The sequence below is a fragment of the Phascolarctos cinereus genome, unplaced genomic scaffold, assembly GCF_003287225.1.
Source record: "Phascolarctos cinereus isolate Bilbo 61053 unplaced genomic scaffold, phaCin_HiC Scaffold_7;HRSCAF=346, whole genome shotgun sequence".
In the NCBI taxonomy this organism is placed as follows: Eukaryota; Metazoa; Chordata; class Mammalia; order Diprotodontia; family Phascolarctidae; genus Phascolarctos; species Phascolarctos cinereus.
The window spans coordinates 8,875,484-8,894,743 of NW_027556180.1; the positions used below are offsets into that span (position 1 = coordinate 8,875,484).

Here is a 19,260-nt window from a genome sequence, read left to right on the forward strand (position 1 = left end):
GCGGTTGAGCAGTGTCCAAGGCGTCACAGGTACTATGTGGTATGGGTATCGTTAAAAACCAGGGCTCTACCTCCAGAACCAATATTCTTTTCACTGTATACTAGCTGTCTTTTCATTACAGGTCCCCCTGTACCACTTTGTTTCTGAGATTAACAATGATTTCTATGTGCATAATTCTTAAAGAATTACAAAGAGACTTAGATACATAATTTAATTTGATCCCTATAACTTCTTTGCAAGGTAGATGAAGCAAGTATTTGTTATCCCCATTATACAGATGAAGAAAGTGAGGCTCAGAAAGATTAATTACCTTGTCTATGGTCATACAGCTAGCAAGTGATGGAGATCAGAGAAGAACCCAGGAATCTCTTAATTGCATTTTTTAAAAATTCTTTCCACACAAACACCCAATGGAGCTAAGAGGAGGACAATGTTTCCCTGAACAAGTTAGTCAGCTAGCATTTTTAAAGGGCTTGCTATGAACCACAGACTGAGCCCTGCAGAGCATGAGTAAAATAGGATAGTGAGGAAAGAGATGATCAGGTCTTTTTGTATAAAGGCCATGTTGGGTCTCGGGAGGAATGAGGAGGTTGGAGGCTTTTCAGCCCTGCCTTGTCATTGTGGGCTGAAGACACACCTTGTTGATACATAAAACCAAGCACAGTCATGTCCTGGCACAAGCAGAGTTTCAATAAGTCAATGAATAGTGAGAGAATGAGGCACTGACCCTCCCTTTAGGATGGGGGTCACCAGACAGGGAAGGGGTCCAAACACTTACTATGTAGCAGGGCTCACAATACGCCTTCTTCTCAACAGCGTAGAAGGGCTGCCCACGGAGCTTGGTGCTGCAGATGATACAGGTGAAGCAGTCCACATGAAAGACTTGGTCCATGGCAGTACAGCCCGTGCCTTCACCAACAACATTCTCACCACAGCGGGCACAGCGGCCTGAAAAACACCAGGGTGGGGAAAATCACATTAGAAAGAGACATTAGGAAATGTCGAGGGCTTAGGACCATTGGTAGGTGGAGGCAGGAGAAGGTCTTCACGTTGAAGAGAGGAGGTACAAACACAATACTTTTCACAGAACACTTTAATGGAGTAACTAGATTCTAATACTTAAAGTCAGCCTGGAACAAGCACACACTCAGGGGACCTGGGATTCAAACCTGGATCTGCCATTGAGTCACTACCTATGTGGCCTTCTGCAACACAATACCCATGCTCAATGGCCACAAAAAGCTCTAAGACATTCGGAGGAGGCAGTATTTCTCATGAGCAGATGGAGCTTTCATAGGTACAAGAATCCAAGTGGTCTGGGGTGAGAACAATAAGGGATGACCATCCTACTCAGAAGCCTTGCCCTGGCATGAAGCTCAAATTCAGGAATAAAAGTAGGAGAGATGAATAAATCAATGATGGCACAAATCAGGGTATAGAGATGGTCAAAAATCCAGGTAGAAGACAAGGTAGCTAAATAACAACTATAAACCAAGACTCAAAGGGAAATTTCTTCCCTCCCCTCCCCCTAAAGTCTAAATGAATACCTGGAAGAAATGAAAGAATTGATTAAAAAGCATGAAATGAAAGATCTTCCGGGGGTGGATGGAGGAAGAAATAGCTTAGAAAAGAAATTATTAAACTTCACTGAAGAAAGTAAATCCCAGAAAATGGGAACAAACAGAAACAAATGACTATGAGACAAAACATTTTTGAACCAAATTAAAAGTTTGGAAACTAGAAGAAAAATTTTAAAATGTGATATTTCAAAATATTAACTTGAAAAACCATTCAGTTTAAGAATATCAGCCTCCCTTAAAACTATAATTAAAACCAAAAAAGTCTCAGATATTATATTTAAATAAATCATAAATGAAAACCGTCCACCTCCATGAAAGTCAGAGGGCAAAGTGAAGACAGAAAGAACCCAAACATTTTCTAAAAGAAAAATACAAAAAAGTTTCAAGAATGTTGCAGATATGTGTCTACATCAAAGAGAAGAAAAAAAAACTCTAGGAGCATCATGAAAGGAGTTCAAATACCAAGGAACCATCATCGGGGTCATACAAGACCTGGCATCTTCTTCCAAACATGGGAGGAGAGTTAGGACTATAAATTTCCAACGTCAAAGATATAGGTTTTTGGACAAAAATACCCAACTTATAAAGCTGAGCATAATTCTACAGAGGAAAAAGATGATTTTTTAACAGATTAAAGGACTGTGAAGCATTTTTGATGAAGGTCTAGAGTATATTAGGGGCAAGTTTGGAGTCAGTGGGATGAGGCAGCTGTATAACATAATGGATAGAGAACAAGACACTTAGTCAAGAAGACCTGAGTTCAAATCTAGCTTCAGATACCTACTAAGTGTAAGACTCAAATCTCTATTTGCCTCAGTTTCCTCATCTGTCAAATGAGGATAATAATAATATTAATAACAACTTCTTGGGGTTATTGTGAGGATACAATGAGATAATATTTGTAAAATGCTCTGTCAACCCTCAGGGCTTTAAGAGAGGAAAGAGAGGGCATTTTTTAAAATGCTTTTAGGAATCACAGACAAGCTGGCCAGTTTAGAAAATAAAATTAAGAAAGCATTTTATATATTTTTAAGAAGAAATCAGTATGACATGGAGATTCATATTTTCACAAACAACTATGTTTAAGGGTTTGGCTATCTATATGGAAATACTCATTTGTGTGTGTTTAAGTTCAGACTTGATAAAAAATTAAAATGTAGAGGAAAAAAGGTGGAAAAAAGTCAATTAACCTCCCTGGGCCTTAGTTTCCCTTATACTGCTTAAGGTCTATTTCTCTTCCCTGTAGGACTGTACTGGGCTTTTCATGTTAGGTTAGTCTTTGCCGTAACATCTCTTGCCCTTTTGGAAATATAATGTCTGATCTCTTTTCTCATTTGAAGTGATGACATTTGGCCGGATGACCTCCAAGACCAAGACCCCAATATCCTACATTGTTTGTTCCACAGAATAAAACCTGAGCACTTGGGCTTATGGATTGGGGGATGGGGGAGGGGAAGGTATTGGGGAAACCTGGTTCATATTCAGTTTTTGTAGTGCAGGACAGTCTGAGAATATTGGTGCTAAGACTCAGTGATCCAGCAGGACTGCACTGGGGGTAACCCATTCTTTCCTGTGGGTACCCAACTCCTTCCTTACCCTCTGAAGATGATTTCTCCCAAAGGAGTTCACCTCAGTGTAGATCTGTGGAAACGCAAGCTTTGGAGTCACAGGACCTCAATTTAAATACTGGCTCTGGAATTTACTAACTAATCAGGAAAGTCACTGATCACCCCTGGGCCTCAGTTTCCTCATCTTTAAAAAAAAAAAAAAGAACGTTGTACTGGATGACTATAAGGTTCCTTGCTCATCTAGCCTGATTGTCTTAAGTCAGTGGTGAAATGGGGTGTGGCTCAGGTGTGAAGAGGTCCAAACCCTTCCCGTTTGGGGACAGAGGGAGGGCATGGACCTCTGGGGTAGTCAGTCTGGCACCTGTGCTAGTGCTGGATTCACAAGAACAGAGGCAAGGCGAAAAACATAAATAAAAATAACCCCACGCATCAGCAGAAAAGAAAAGCACCCTGGATGATCCATTTTATCAGGAAGACAAATTAGAACCATGCCTTTTGGAGAGCCTCTTGGAAAAAGACAGGAGAATTCACAATGGCCGGGCACAGCCATCCTCCCCCTCGAGGCCAGCTTCAGTTACACCCCATTAACAACACTCCACCATCTCATCCCTGCACAGTTGTGAGACAAGAATCTCAACAGCCCCCAGCTATGAAAACTAAGGACTCACAGCGCAGGATGGTAGAAGAGCGTATGGGGAAGATGATTGACTTTAGAGGCTCCCAAGAAACTTCAGCTCTGGCTAAGTGCTGTCATGAGAGACTTGTTAGTGGGGAAGACTGGAGAGCCAGCTAGCTGCGGACATTGGAACTCATGGGTCCATGGATACAGGAAGGATATAGAATGCAGTGAATGAGGCTCAAAGAACCAATCAATGTCCTCAGCTGCTGGGCCCAGAAACTCGGAATGGCAGAGTGGAATGCAGCCCTTTTAATAAATATTGCCTCATGGCATCTAAACTGGAACATGTATCAACTGCTGGCACAACTTCCCTTTTTTCTACTGGAATAGAGGAGGGGCCCCATAAAGCTCGACTGCACCAGCGCAGAGAGGGAAGGACATTTTCCATTCCATTATGAGTCCCCAGCATCCACAGCTTTGTGGTTCGAGGCCAGGCCGCAGGAGGCTTGTCTACACTCTAACTCCTCAACCCATGCTGCTCTTGGAGTCTGAAAGCACCGATGCCAACTCTGAGCACCTGGGACAGGAAGACTCAAGATTCTGTCTACTCACATCTAGCACCACATAGGCTATTCATTACGGCTTCTTTTCAGCATTCAGGAGAGATAGAAAGATTGTATATCTTGAGGCCAAGCCCAGGCAGAAAGGATGTTTCTGGGCAAGCAAGGCTTCTCCCATCAGGGCTAGGCTTCAGCTTACTACCGCTTCCAGGTATTCACTGTGTTTTGGTGGAACTGTCTTGAAAACATTCTGTACAGTTCTCTAATGTGTTCAGAAGAAAACTCTGAGCACAGCACTGCCTTCTATCTGTGACTTCGGGGTGCAGTTCTGGGAATCTGGTGCTGTGACATGCCGAAGGTAGAACCATCCACCGGGATGTCATGGTCTGGCACACAGGACAGAGTAAGTGAGGACTCTGGTAGGGACCCTGGGACCTGCTTTCTTGGAAGCGATGGCTCTAAAGAGCAATGTTGCTTTTGTTGTTTGTTTGTTTTTCCAGCGATGGAGTGAAATATTTGTGACAGTATGATGTGGATTTATCTGAACAGAGTTGCTGGTCTGCCAAGTGGAAGGCCCTTGGGGGCACGGATGGAGGTTTTGGCCTTAGCACCCAGTCCCCTACCTGCAGGATCCAGCATATAATAAAAATATGCGAAACAGGACTGGAAACAAGTTAAAAAAGTCAAGTAAACCACACTCCTCCCAGCAGTTTTGTCACCCTCTGAAAAATATCAAAGCCACCCTCAATCAGTGAGTTTATTAAACACGTGTCATGTGCCAGGCATGGTGCTGACCTCTGGGCATGCCAAGACAAAATCATCCCTTCCAATAACGCACTTATGTACTTCTGGGAGAACCTATGCAGATGTATAAGAAAGGACCAACTATCTGCAAAGCAGAAACAACATCACTGATGGGGGGCAAGGCACTGCATGCTGTCATCTTCAGAAGAGGCCTTCTTCTTTAATTGATCAGTACTTCTTCAAACATTACTTCTGCATTCCTCATCACAAGGCCAGCCACGTCCTTTTTGCCTCAAACCTAACTTTTCTATTTCACTTGAAAAAAGTTTATTAAAGGGGCTAGAATAGTGGTGTGTGCATGTAGACATCAGCCCACAAAACCTCCCGGCTGGCCCTGAAGGGCAGACCATGATTTAGCCTCACAGCCCATTTGGCCATCCATCCAATCCTCACCTTCTTCACCTCCACTGACTTCCCCAGGACCAAACAGCCCTTGCTGCACATCACTCATCTGTGTTGTCTGACCAAATGAGAATGCGACTCCTTACGAGCTGGCCTTATGCCTCTCTGTAAATCTCCAGTGCAGTGGCTGACACGAGGAAGCCCTTCATAAATGTTGCTCTTGTCATTCAATTAGTCAATCATTCATTCCTTCACCTTTTCAATCATCTGAATGGCTTAAGGATGGGTTGGAGAGGGCTAGATACAAGTTGTATGACTCTGAATCTCTGTCATCCACCACCTGTGTAGATCTGGTTAAGTCATCTGACTTTCTCAGGGCCTCAGTTATTGTTATTGAGTCATTTCTGACTCTTTGTGACTCCATTTGGGGTTTTCTTGGCAGAGATACTGGAGTGGCTTGCAATTGCCTCCTCCAGCTCATTTTGCAGGTGAGGAAACTGAGGCAAACAGGGTGAAGTGACTTGCCCAAGGTCACAAGGCGAGTAAGTGTCTGAGGCCAGATTTGAACTCAGGGAGAGCAGTCTTCCTGACTCCAGGCCCAGCCCTCTAGGCACTGCACCAAAAAGCCACCGCAAGGGTCTCAGTTGCCTATCTATAAAAGGATGAGGATGGACCATGTGACCTTGAAAGTCTCTCCTTGCACAAAATCTAAGATCTTATGTTCCTATCACTGGATGACCTCCCAGATCCTATGAGTTTTAAATTTTCCTGATCCAAACAATGTACCACACTCCACATGACCCCAAGCCACAGTTTTCTTGACGCTATATCCCTTATGTCTAACCTTGAAAAGAATCCAGGCACAAATAACATTTGAAATCACACCGATTATGTCATGACAAGCTGCAAAGTCCTTTATCATGGCTATACCATGAGTCATTTTCTTATGAAGTATCTCTTGTTCCATTGAAATATTTACTAAATTATTCACATTTATTTGTTTTAATTCACATTCTAAATCATCCCTAGTTCTATAGTTGAAATCTAGTGCCCAGAAAGGCTATTTTATGGGAGGGGAAGAGAGTAAAAAAGATTCCCAGCTGCCAAGACTGTCTACAGCACCATACTTATGAAAGGAGGTGAGGGAGAGGTGAGGAGAAGGGCCATTTTAGGAATGTGGGACAGCCAGTGTCTAGGAATGGAGGTGAGGTATGGGGCGTCATGTGTGAGGAAGAGAGAGGAGGCCAGTTTGGTTGGAATAAGGAGCGTGGGAACGTCTAGAGTAATTTCCAATGAGGCTGGAAAGAGGAGGTGTTCCAGGGCGTGCAGGGCTTTAAAAACTAAACAGATGGGTTTATGTTTTATCTGAGGAAATCACTGGGGTTGTTTGAGTTGTACAGTCGCATGGTCTGATCTGTATGTAAGGAAATCCAATTGACAGAAGTGTTTGGGACAGACTGCAGTGGGAAGGAACTTGAGGCTGGCAGATCGATTAGGAGGGCTTTGTAATAATTGAGGTGAGAGGTGATAAAAGCTTCAACTACAGTGTTAGAAGCATGAGGGGAGAAGAGGGGAAGTGAGAGAGGTGCTGTCAAGGTAAGACCAGAAAGATTTGGCTAACGATTGGATATACGCCTCAAGGAGCCTCTTGCTGTGGCCACATAGCCAGGCCCAGGCACTCATCCTGATTGGATTACTATCAACCAGGGAAAGGAGATGAGCAATCTATCCTATGGATATCTTGCTTGTACCTACTTAATTATATGTTGTCTCCCTCATTAGACTGGGACATCCTTGGCTGTCTCTTACCTTTCTCTGTATCCCCAGTGTTTAGTACATGCCTGCCATACAGTAGGTGATTAATCTATGTTTAATGAGTGAATGACTACTGATTGACTCTCTGCCTCTCCCTCAAAAATAAACTGAATGCATCCCTCAGAATCCGAACTCTCTCACTGTTCTGTCTCTATCTTGCCTTAGAATACAGAGTTCCTAACAATAGATGATTGGCCGAGTCACACAACTAGGTGCTAACCAGGGCCAAGGTTCCAAACCAAATCCAGTGTACCATTAGCCATCCCAGAATCCTCCGATTCTGATCTCCAAAGAGTGGAGGTTTTACTTCAGAACAGCAGACAATGACATTGTTAGTCCTGGGTGGATTAGAACATGTTTCAAGGTACTCTTGGGCAGGAAAGTACCTTCCCTAATTGGGTCAGATTTAGAAAAAGAGAGTGTGAATGCATTCATTGCATACCACCTGTAGACAACAAAGGTGGCCTCAAAGGGTGGTGGGAAAAAGGGAGGGGGAAATCACTCTGAGAGTAAATACGTGCAAGATAATCCCCTGGATAATGGAGAGTAGGTGACATCATGGATGAGGCTCTGCCATGTTTACTGCATCAATGTTTTACCAAACCTGTTAGAAATATGCTACTGTATCACTTGAGAATTTCATGGAAGCCACTGTATATATAAGATTTGGAGTACTCCCCCAACATTCCCTTGTAAAGGAGGAGCTCCCAGGATGGAAGGTCCCTCCACCAATATAGGACACAGACTTAAGGGAACTCTGAAGTCCTATACTCCAGCCTCTTCATTTTAATAATGAGGAAACCAAGGCACAAGAAAACAGTGACTTGCCCAAGGTCATAGGGATCATATGGGTCAAAGGGAGGACTTGAAACCTGGTCCTGCGCCTTTGACACCCATCAATTTTCTTTCCACTGTGCTTCAGTTATTACTTCTAAGATTACCCCAGAGTTTGTTACTGGATCCCACACCTGAATCCTAACAATTGCTGCAATCCCACTCCCGCTGTGGCCCTGACTGTCCTCCTGGCTAAGAGCAAGAAGCTGAGTACACAAAGCTTCACGTGTTACATAAGCTCCCACAAACAGAGTGCTCCAGATGAGGAGGGATACACCCACAGTCTCTAAGAATCCCAAGGACATCCAGACAGCCCCAGAGCCACAGGCGACAAGGCTGACTCGCCTCGTGAGGGGCCATTAGGCTCTCTCCAATGACCTGTGTATCTATCTGCCTTCTAAAAAGATGACATGGGCCAGCAGTACCATCTCTCAGGAAGCACTTTGGGATCTCAAAAGCTCATCTGCAGGAAGCCAGATTTCCTTTGCCACTGGAGTTAAGGGATTCTTCCATCTTTTCTCTCTTAACTGCTGGGATATTGCTTAAAGCCTTCAAACTCCCCTTCCCACCCTCAAGAGGGGAAGGGGTGACTATTCCCAGCATACTATACACAGAATGATACACCAGTCTGTAAAAAATTCCTCTCAAAGACAGGGGCATAATGACATTACAAAAGTGATAAGATTCTCTAGGGAGGCAACATTTTTTGGTCGTATTCATATTTTACAGCTAAAGAAACTGAGGCAGACAGAGGTTAAGTGACTTGCACAGGGTCACAAAGCTCATGAGAGTCTGAGGCTGAATTAAAACCAAAATCTTCCTGACTCCAGGTATAGTGCTCTGAAGGAAGAATGGGAAGAGTTTTAGCCAGGTGTGGAGGTAAAAGGATTGCTGTTCATGTAGGAAATGGATTGATGGACCTGTGACATCTCTTTCAACTCTGACATTCTGTGATGTTAAGCTGCTTGCTGCCCTGAGAGCCCAAGCCTCCAACGCTCTGTTTGTCATATGGGGGTGAATCACAGAGCACCAAGACCTTCCAAGAAGCATAACTCCTAAAGATTATGGAACAATATCTTGGGTGCAAGACATTGAATACAATCAATGTATTGTATGTGAAAAATGGAGTCCAAAGGAGACATCCAAGACTGAAAAGGAAGATTTTATACATATACACACATACATTTATACATATACATATATATACATAGACATACATATTAAATAGAACTAATGAATGAATGAATGAACTAATGAATGTATAATTCAAGAAAGCATTTTAAATGGGTAGTACATATAATGACCTGTATCAAGCCTTGGACATACAAACAAAAAAATGAGGACAGTCTTTCTCTCAAAAAACTCCTACTCAGAGGAAAATAACATCTATGGGGAAGCTGCAGCAGGGATGATGGAAAGCCCCAGTATCCCTAGGGTGCTGGCAAAGTAGAAGTTAATGCATCCTTACCAATGCCATCTCCAACAAGAGAACTGGGTCTCTTTGTGACACGGATGTTTTGACCACCCTACGGACTTTGGAGGTACACGTTTTCTTTTCTGGGTTTTTGGAGATTGTGGCTGCAGGAATGCATGGGGGCGGAGTGGGTTGGAGCACCCACGAGGAAGCAGTTGGGTTATAGCTTCATAAGTCTTTCCCCTCTATGGTAATTGCCGAGGCTGAAACTCTTGGACCGAGCTGTCCCTCAAGGTGTGTTGGTCGGAGATTTTGTTGGTGGTGTGAGGGGTGGTCTAAAGAAGTCTGAGCACCCAAACCAAGGACCTGTACTTAGATCTAGGTGGAAACTCCCTCCAGGAGGTAAAACCTCAAACAAGCCATCTGCTGCATCTTAGTGATCTGACCGAGGCACAGGAACCCTAAGGCCCGTATTCCTTCCCACACAATTAGTGTCAGAGGCAGGACTGGAACCCAAATCATTTCCAATCACGATCCAGACCCTATCCACCATGAGCTAAGGCCTCTAAGATGCCCGCCAACTCTAAATCTCTCATGATATGATCCCACTTGGGGCCTTGTTTCCCTGACCTATAAAATGAGGAGGGTGGCCTAGGTGCTTTTTGGGGTCCTTTACCACTCTGAATCTATGACACATGACCTTATATGAAATTGATGGCAAACCTGACTACCACTTGTGGAAAGTATTATAACTACTGTTATTATTATTGAGATTAATGAAAGATCGCATAGTATGGGAGAAAGGCACTAAGAGAAAGAATACAAAACAAATCTTTTTTGTTATTTTTATTTCAGAGGATAGATTTTTTTTTTTTTTTTGGTGCGGCAGTCAGGGTTAAGTGACTTGCCCAGGGTCACACAAGTAAGTGTCGGGTGTCTGAGGCTGCATGTGAACTCAGGTCCCCCTAACTCGAAGACCGAGCTCTATCCACTGCACCACCTAGCTGCTGCTCCAGAGGATAGACTTTAAGAAATCCTTCTATAAGAAGTGACAAGCAGGATGATTTCAGAAAAACCTGGAAAGACTTACATAAAACTGATGCTTAGTGAAGTGAACAGAACAAGAAGAATTTTGTATATAGTAACAGCAATACTGTTCGATGAAAAACTGTGAATGACTTGGCTCTTCTCAGCAATACAATGATCTAAGACAATCTCAAAGAACTAATGATGAAGCAGACTGTCCGCCTCCAGAGAGAGAAGTGATATTGATTGAAGACAGACTGAAGCAGGCTAGTTTTCACTTTATTTCATTCATTTTCTTTTTCTTTTATTCAAGTCTTCTTATACAAAATGACTAATAAGGAAATGTTTTACATCATCGTGCATGTATAACCTGTATCTGATTACTTACCATCTCGGGGGTGGGGGGTAGGAAGGGAAAGAGGGATAGAATTTGGAACTCAAAACTTTAAATGAAAATGTTTAAAAAATTGTAAAAACAAAACAAAAATAAATCCTTCTAATAAGTTGAAGCGACTCACTCTACCCCCAATGTAAAACAAAAGGGCCTGTGAGCATCTCTCTGTTCCTCTGGTAATAGTGGTTACATGTTTCACGTGGGTCTGTATAAGGACAGGTGGTCACCAAGGGCCTCCAGTGGATGAGGATGCTTTACCCCAGAGCTCATTGCTGGACGCAAGGGCCCCCAAGGCCCTTCTCATTCCAAAGTCTCCACCTAGCCCAGCTCTGGAGCTCACACCTGGTCCCTGGACACATTCTGTATTTGCTTTAGAGACTTCACCCCTCTTCCTCCGCCCCTCTTTACTCACATAGCAACCCAGATCTAGGAAGGGACATCTAGGGAGTAGTTATTAATACTCATCTGCATATACAGAGTATGTGAAAAATGCAAAATGGGAAGCTATTAGCGGATTACTTTGAGGCAGCCTTTCCCACAGGGTATACGCTACTGGAAAATTGGCGTTTTCCTCTGTGGGATTTCATAGTCATCTGGTATCATTTATACAGAATGTTTAGGCTAAAAATGGTGTCAATTTTAAGCAAACACTTCTCAATTTCCTTTGTTAGCCTCTGAATAAAACATGAGTTCATTCCCACCACCCCTCCCCCTTTCATTCACAGAGAAGCTGCCTCTTTTTCTGGCTCTGCCAGGGAACAGTGCTCCCCTGGGCCAGCCCAGCCAGCCACGTCCAGCTTGTTAGAGTCCTGGGCCCTACACAGCGTGGGCTTGTGGAGCCCAGTGGCGGGAGGAACATTCTCTGAGCTGCCCTGGCTAAGGCATCACCCCGACAGGCAGCCGTCCCTGCAGCGTCCCTGACATGTGGGAATGTGGCCTTTGCCAGAACACCTCTAGGGATGGAGACTTGCTTCTTCTGCCTTTGCACGGATCTTATCTTTGGGAGGTTTCTCCCATCACAACCAACCTACCTCTGCCTCTTTGCAGCTTCCACCCACGGTTCTCCTTCTGTTCAGACAAGCAGAATACGTAGAATCTGAACATGTGGGCTGTGTGATACTGGGCAAAAATGTAAACCTCATTGGGCCTCAGTTTCCTCATCTGTAAAGTGGTGAGTGGGTGAGATGACCTCTGAACTGCCTTCAAGCCCTAGTTTTACAATCCTGGAACCCAAAGGGAAGGCCAGTCGGACACCAGACGATGGCAGCCATGCCCTGCCTCCCTCCCAGCCTTCTCTTCTGCAGACTAAACAGCCCTTGTTACTTCAGTGCCACAATCTCAGTCAGTCATCACAAATCTATCACGCACTTATTCTGTGCGAGGACATTTGTGAAACATTGAGCAAAGGAGAAAGGGCAGAAAAAGAATCTTCTGCTCTCAAGGAGATCATGTTTTCATGGGGAAAAGACTAGGTACAGAGGGGAAGGAAGGTGATCCCGGGGTGGGGAGGCCTCCTGAAAATAGAGGTATCTGAGCATTGTCATTTTGGGGGCCAGCTCACGAAAGGCACGGGGCAGGAGAAGAGAGTGGGCAGGAGGCCTGCAGGACTAGAGCACAGAGGGTGTGCAAGAAGCCTGGAAAAGGGAGGAAGGGGCCAGGTTGGGAAGGACACTGAGCATTTATTAAGGACGTACTATGTGCCCAGCACTGCGCTAAGAGCTTCATAAAGATTATCTCACTTCATTCTCAGAACAACCTGGAAAGCAGCCGTGCTTTATCCTCATTTTATAGTTGAGGAAATTGAGGCAAACAGAGGTTAGGTGACTTGCCCAGGGTCATACAGAAAGTAAAGGTCTGAGGCCAGGTTTTAACTTGGGTTTTCCTGACTCCTGCAAAACTTTAAATGCCAAGCAGAAGAGTTCCCAGTTGACTCTCGAGGTAGAACATTGGGATCCACATGAGATCAATGAGCAGAGATGGAAGGCTTCTCAGAGGTCATCTGCTCCACCTCATATGTGACCATTAATGCCCTCTGCACTGACAAGCTGTGCAAAGGCTGGATTCCATTAGAACAACACCAGTCACACACATCCTTTAGATGGAGTAGAGGGTCTGAGAGCAAGCTCCCTAGAGGAAAAGTTCCCGGTCTAAGGGAGGCCCAATCTCTCTTCTCCTACAATCCTGGAGCGGCAGAACAAATGGACCTCCTGTGCCTCAGATGGTCCAAGGAGGCAAACATTTGCACCAAAGAAAACTTCCAGCCTGTAGAAGTTGAAAGTCACATAACCATTGGCTGACGCAGTTTCCTGATATGTAAAACAGGAGTCATAATGCACCTACCTCCCATAGCTGTTGTGAGGACAAAATGAGATCACATTTGCAAAGTACTTTGCAAGTCTTAAAAGTTTTTATAGAAATGCCAGCTTATTATTATAAATTGTTATTATTTTTGCAATGGCTAGCAACATTAGTATAGAATGGAGGCAGCTTCCTCTGAAGTCTGTTGACTTGCTTTGTCTATAAATCTTAAATATTCCCAACTCAGGATAAATGTAGGTCAAGGGGACATGGATGGAGGCAGATGGTGACCATGGACAGTTCCCTCACATACCCAAATCTACTGAAGTTTCACCAGAACTGCTTTAAAAAAGAGAGCAAGTTAAAGAACCTGGTGATTTGTGAGTGTGTGTGCATATGTGTGTGTGTGTGTGGGGGGGGGTGGCACACCTTGGGCCAGACTCAAGAGTCAGGTACTCTCTTGTGTCCTAAGTCCTAGGACACCTCCTAGCTGGGTGACCCTGGGCCAGTCCCTTGACATTCCAGAGGCCCCAGACAACTCACTATTGCAAAAAGTACTAAATTTTAAGACAGAAAATCTCATTTCACATCCTGACTTTGCTAGGGCTTATCAGTGTGACACGAAACAAGATGCGTCCTCTCTCTGGGCTGGGCCTCTTGTCTCCTTACCTAAAAACCAGGTAATGGGGAATTGATGTCAGCTAAGGCCCCTTCTCACTATACCCAGGAGCCTCGGCTGCAGGCTTCTGTCAGTAAAGGGAGTTTTCAGATGAGGAGTTCCCCCACATGGATTTGTACTAATAATAGTAGTAATAATAATCACAACAATAGTAATGTAACAAAAGGTTAGAGAGTCCAGGTGACTGAACCCAAAGGCATCTTGTAAATTTGCCAAAGCTCAGCAGGTGCTGCGGAATACAGTGGTTACTTCTTGTGCCTAAACATTGTCAGGCTCATGCCTTCTGTGGGAGGCTGGAGACACAGGCCTTGGGAAGTTCCAGGCTTGCTGGAGAATCGGACTCAGAGAAAGAGGCCCCCTGCTCCACGCAGGGAAAAGGCATCGTGCTCCCATAGATCTGGCTCACTCTTTATCGAAGACAGAACAGGAGAACAGATTTGCACCCGTGTCATTCTTTAACCTGTGGATTGCTCCTTTCACGTCTCTGGGGAGTGTTCTCCCCTCCTGCAGAACATGGTAGTGTTATTTTTTCCCATCTGCAATGGATGAAAACAGCTTGAGGGAATAATAAGACAAAGTAAGTAATGAAGGGAATGGAGGGATTGATTTACGGAGAAAAAATGAAAGGAACTAAATATGTACAGTTGATCTCGGCTGAGTGGTGACTAAGAGGTGCCAGGAGGTAAATCTATAAATATTTGAAAGGTGGAAACATCCAGAAAGGCTTTAACTCAGTTCAGGTAATACAAGTGGGAGCCCTGCAATGGCCGGGAGAAAGAGGAGCCTTTCGGGCTCATGGAGGGGCTATTGGCCCAAAGTGGCCTTAGGACCTGCAGATATGGTCAGACACAAATCCAGCCCAACTTAGGAGACACCTGGACCAATGCCTCCATTTTAGAGCTAAGCAAACTTTATCCTGCTCGAGATGCTGCTGCTAGTAAGCATGAGAAGCAGGATTTGAATTCAGGGCCAATGACCCCTACACCAGTGCTCCTTCCAGTTTAACATGGGTGTGAACAACAGCTCTAGCCATATCAAGAGTCCAGAAAGAGGCTGAAAGAATGCATCAGGTTTATTAATCAAGAGATCACTGGAGGTCTGTGAAGAAGATGTGTTGGACCAGTGCTAGGTAGAGAAGCCGCATCGTACAGGCTGAGAAGTGAGTGGGAGGTGAGAAAGGGGAGGCAAAGAGGGGAGACACCTTGGTTTTTTTGTTAAGTTTGACTATGAAGCAGAGGAGAGATGGAGGTTGATAGCTCTATTGGAAGGAGAACTTTTGTTCATAGGCTGATTGAGAATGAAAGAGTATGGCAGTCCAAAGTCAATTTCACTCCCCCCATATCACCTGCTCCATTTCAACTCACAGTGGAAAGTGCCTCATTCCCAACCAAAAAGACAAGCTTCATTGTGTTTAGCTTCAAAGGACAGAATAAGGACCCAATTCCACCTCAAGGCAAGGAAAAACATTCTAACAGATTTGTCCAAGAATAAAATGGGTGAAATGGGCTGTCTAGAGAGTTCACGAGGTCCTATACAAAGTACAACATATATATAGAGACAGAGAGACAGAGACAGAGAGAGACAGAGACAGAGAGATACAGAGAGAGAGACAGAGACAGAAAGAGATTCTTTTTGGGGGGGAGGGAGAAGGAGGAGACCAGCCTCTATGCTGGGGGGTGGGGGAGCAGAGTCTGCCTTGTACAGAAAGTACCCTGTTTCACATGCAGCTTTATATGCCTTACACCTGGTAGAGTGACTGGGACAAAATAGTAGGCACTTAATAAATGCTTGCTGATTGATCTAGCACCGAAATTCAATGAATCTCTTATAATAGATAAGGCCAAGTCATAGACAGCTTTTTTTTTAACCTTTTATTTTATTTTATTTTATTTTTTTGCTTTTAGGCAATTGGGGTTAAGTGACTTGCCCAGGGTCACACAGCTGGTGTCAAGTGTTTGGTCTGAGGTCGGATTTGAACTCAGGTCTTCCTGACTTCAGGGCCGGTGCTCTATCCACTGTGCCACCTAACTGCCCCCCATAGACAGCTTTGATAGGCAACTCAGTAATCCTATGGGTCCCTTTCACTCAGGATGCTTAGCTCAGTGATTGGCACACAGAAGCTTAAGTAATGATTACTGACTGGCTGAATGACTCTCTGAATAAAAGTGTGCTTCCCAGCCCATCTCCTTTTTTGCTCTGTTTCCCATCCTGGGATATTCTACACAACATGCTTCTGATAGGGAAGGCTCCTTTTTTAAGGTCATGAGATTTAGGCTCCCCAATTCTACATTACAACCAGCAGAGCACACATGGCACTCTGCAGACTCCTTAGACATTTGCACCTTTGCCCAGGTCACCAATTCTGTCTGACTTAGATACCATGACTGAAGGCATCAGGCTCTGCTCTTCCTCAGCCAGCCACAATCCTTTGGCCCCAGTCCTCATTTCTTACTGTTGATCACACCAGAAACATTTCAAATACCTGTCAAGGTCTCCAAGAATGAAATACTTCTAATAAAGAAAAGTTATTCGCTGACAAATGAAACTCATTTTTCTAATCATAGGAAATAAAATATTCATAACAGACTGATAGGAAAGAAGCTCAATTAGCCCCAAGTCCTGCTCCTTCGTTAAAACTGATATTGTAAGATGGATTTGGAAAGGCAAATTAGAAAAAGAAACATGTACGCATCTCCCCTCCCCCAGACATTACTACCACCACTTGGCTCTCGATAGTTTTCCCAGTCTGCTGTGATACAAACAGAACATTGCTTTCTATGACCAAAGCAAGCCCCATGTACTGTTCTGGGAAATTCAACTCAATAAAAGGTATTAACGCATGGGGCCCTGTGCTAGGCCCTGGGGTAGGGTGAGGTGCAAGAACAATATAGCCCCTGCCCTTGAGGCACTGACACTCTACTTGCAGGGGTTAGGGGGTGGGGAGGGGGTGGAGATAGCACACACAAAATAAGCATATACATGCACAGCTGAGGAAGGAGACAGTGTGAAGAATTGGGGGTATCAAAGAAAGCTTCATCAAAAAGGTGGAACCCAAGTAGAAGCATGACTTCTGGAGAGGGGAATAAGATCAGGGAACGCATTCAACACACCCAAAATGGCTTGTGCTAATGCCTAGAGGCAAGAAATGGAGAACTGAGCCCAGGCTGGCTGGAACACTGAGGTCATGAAGGCGAGGAACAGCTAAGACGGACAGAGAAGTAGGTGGAAGCCAGCCTGTGGGGGATGAGTTTGCATTAGAACAAAACCAGAAGGTTTCTGAGCAGGGAAGTGACATGATCTGACCTGCACTTTGGGAAGCTCTTGCATCATTTAAAGTTTGGGCCAGATGAGAAAAAATTCGACCATTGTAGAAGTCATAACTCCAGAGCCATAGCCACAGGGCAATCAGCTTGATGACTCAAGGCTTATCACCCCATTAGCTCTCATATTGAAAAGGGAGAGGCCATTTTCCTCTGTGGTCAGTTAGAAAGCAGGAGATCCTACACTGTCCTCACAGTTACTTGCCAAGTTCCAAGGGAGCCTGGCCTGGGAGTCAGAAGGTCAAGCTTCCATAACTGACAGAGCTTTGCACAAAGCTACAGAGACCCTCAGAGGCAGCCTGGGAATAAGTTGATGTAGCTGTCTTGTCTAAAACATATCCTTCTGGGATACATGTTGGGGTACATGAAGTCATTATGTGCTTAGCATAGTGCCTGGCACAGAGTAGGTGCTTAATAAATGATAGCTCACTGCCTGACCTCATTCTGTGACAAAACTGGAAATAATGCAGCTTAAGAAATGCAAGAAAATTCTGTATGGCGACCAACTCCTGATGGCAACCATGACATGAGGTCTCCTAGCTGATGTATCCACTATGGATTCTGGCCATCAGCTCTCCCTCCCAGAAGCAGCTTCCTCCATCTGTACCACTGGCTATCACTTACCAATCATTTCTGTCTTGGTGGAGCTGCTGGTGGTGTGTAGGGTAGATTTTTGTTTGTTTAAAACAAGTCTTCTTCCAGAAAGAAACTTGTCGTTTATGGCTTCAGAGGGTCTTGAATTTGTTTAAGGAATGACTTGGATCAAAGTGTAGATGGCCGGCTTGTTATTTTTGAGGACAACACAAAGCAGGTAGAATAGCTAACCCACTCTGTGATTAAGTCAGGAGAAATGGGTATGTATGTACACACACACACACACATTTTCTGCTCTTTCATCTCTATAGCTAGACAACACGGATTAGGAAGAACACTGCTAAGCTAATAATGGTAATGATAATGATAATGGTAATAATAATAATAATGATAATAATAATAATAAGCTGCAACTGATAAGAAGTACACAGAGAACAGCCAGAAGGGCTAAGAGTCTTGAAATTATTCTTTCTAATGATGGGCTAGAGGAAACAAGGCTGTTTATCTTAGAGCAAAAAAGACTCAGGGAAGAAACAAACTGTGCTCCAATATCTGTGGGGAGGTCTCGTGGAAGAAGCTGGATCTGTTTTGAGGTGCAATATTCTATGCCTGTAAAGGTGTGCCCAAGGTGAAATCAGATTTCTCCAAGATTCTTCTCATTCAAGATAAAAAGTCGTAAAGCCATGCCACAAGAGAGCCCAATTTGTTCTTAACCTGTTGAAAGACATGGTTGTAGATGGGCAGAAGAGGTTGGAACTATGGGTAGTTTGAAGCAGTCTTCTGACATATGGACACTCTGACACCCTACCAGGTGAAGGGAGAGCACAGTAATGAAGGAAATCAGTAAGGGGGCAACAAGTCTCCAACCTTCCATGAGAGGGCAGAACTTCCCACCTTCTTCCGAACCAATGAGCCATAGGAGGGAGGGATAAGCAAGGGGCCTGCTTTCTTCTCTGCACAGGTCTGCTCAGACCAGGCTCTTTGTCTCTTCCTATCCTCTGACCCTAGCACATTAATAAACATTAGTTAAGTTTGGGCAAAGAAGGAATGTGTCCTCCATGTCACTTTCAGGCAGCCTGGGAACCAGATGAGGGTCATTTTGATGGGCTACACTGGCACCATCCGGTTCCTTTCTATCAAGTACCCTATCCTCTCACGGCATGTCTCAGGTGTTTCTGAGGTTCCTGAACTGCCTCTGACTGTGGGCACATGGTCATGTTCTGTTGCTGGCCATATTCTCTTCTGAAGTGATCACTTATTTTACACATGAAGAAACTGAGATTGGATTGTTATCACTCCAATTTTATAGAAGAGGCAACTGAGTCTTAAAGCAGTGAAGAGACTTTCCCATCATCAGTGTGAGACAGAGGGTTCGAACCCAGCACCACTGAGGGCAAAGCCTGTTTGCATCTG

General features: G+C 44.4%; 1 protein-coding gene across 6 annotated transcripts in view; it reads right to left on the bottom strand.

Moving 5' to 3' along the window:
* LPP (LIM domain containing preferred translocation partner in lipoma) overlaps positions 1-19,260 on the bottom strand; it is a 709,534-nt gene that overhangs the window by 136,281 nt on the left and 553,993 nt on the right. For all 6 annotated transcript variants that reach the window (XM_020989038.2, XM_020989040.2, XM_078147348.1 and 3 more), the window contains one exon: positions 779-948. In XM_020989038.2, the coding sequence (XP_020844697.1) occupies positions 779-948 (170 nt within the window). The remainder of the gene's footprint in view (positions 1-778; positions 949-19,260) is intronic.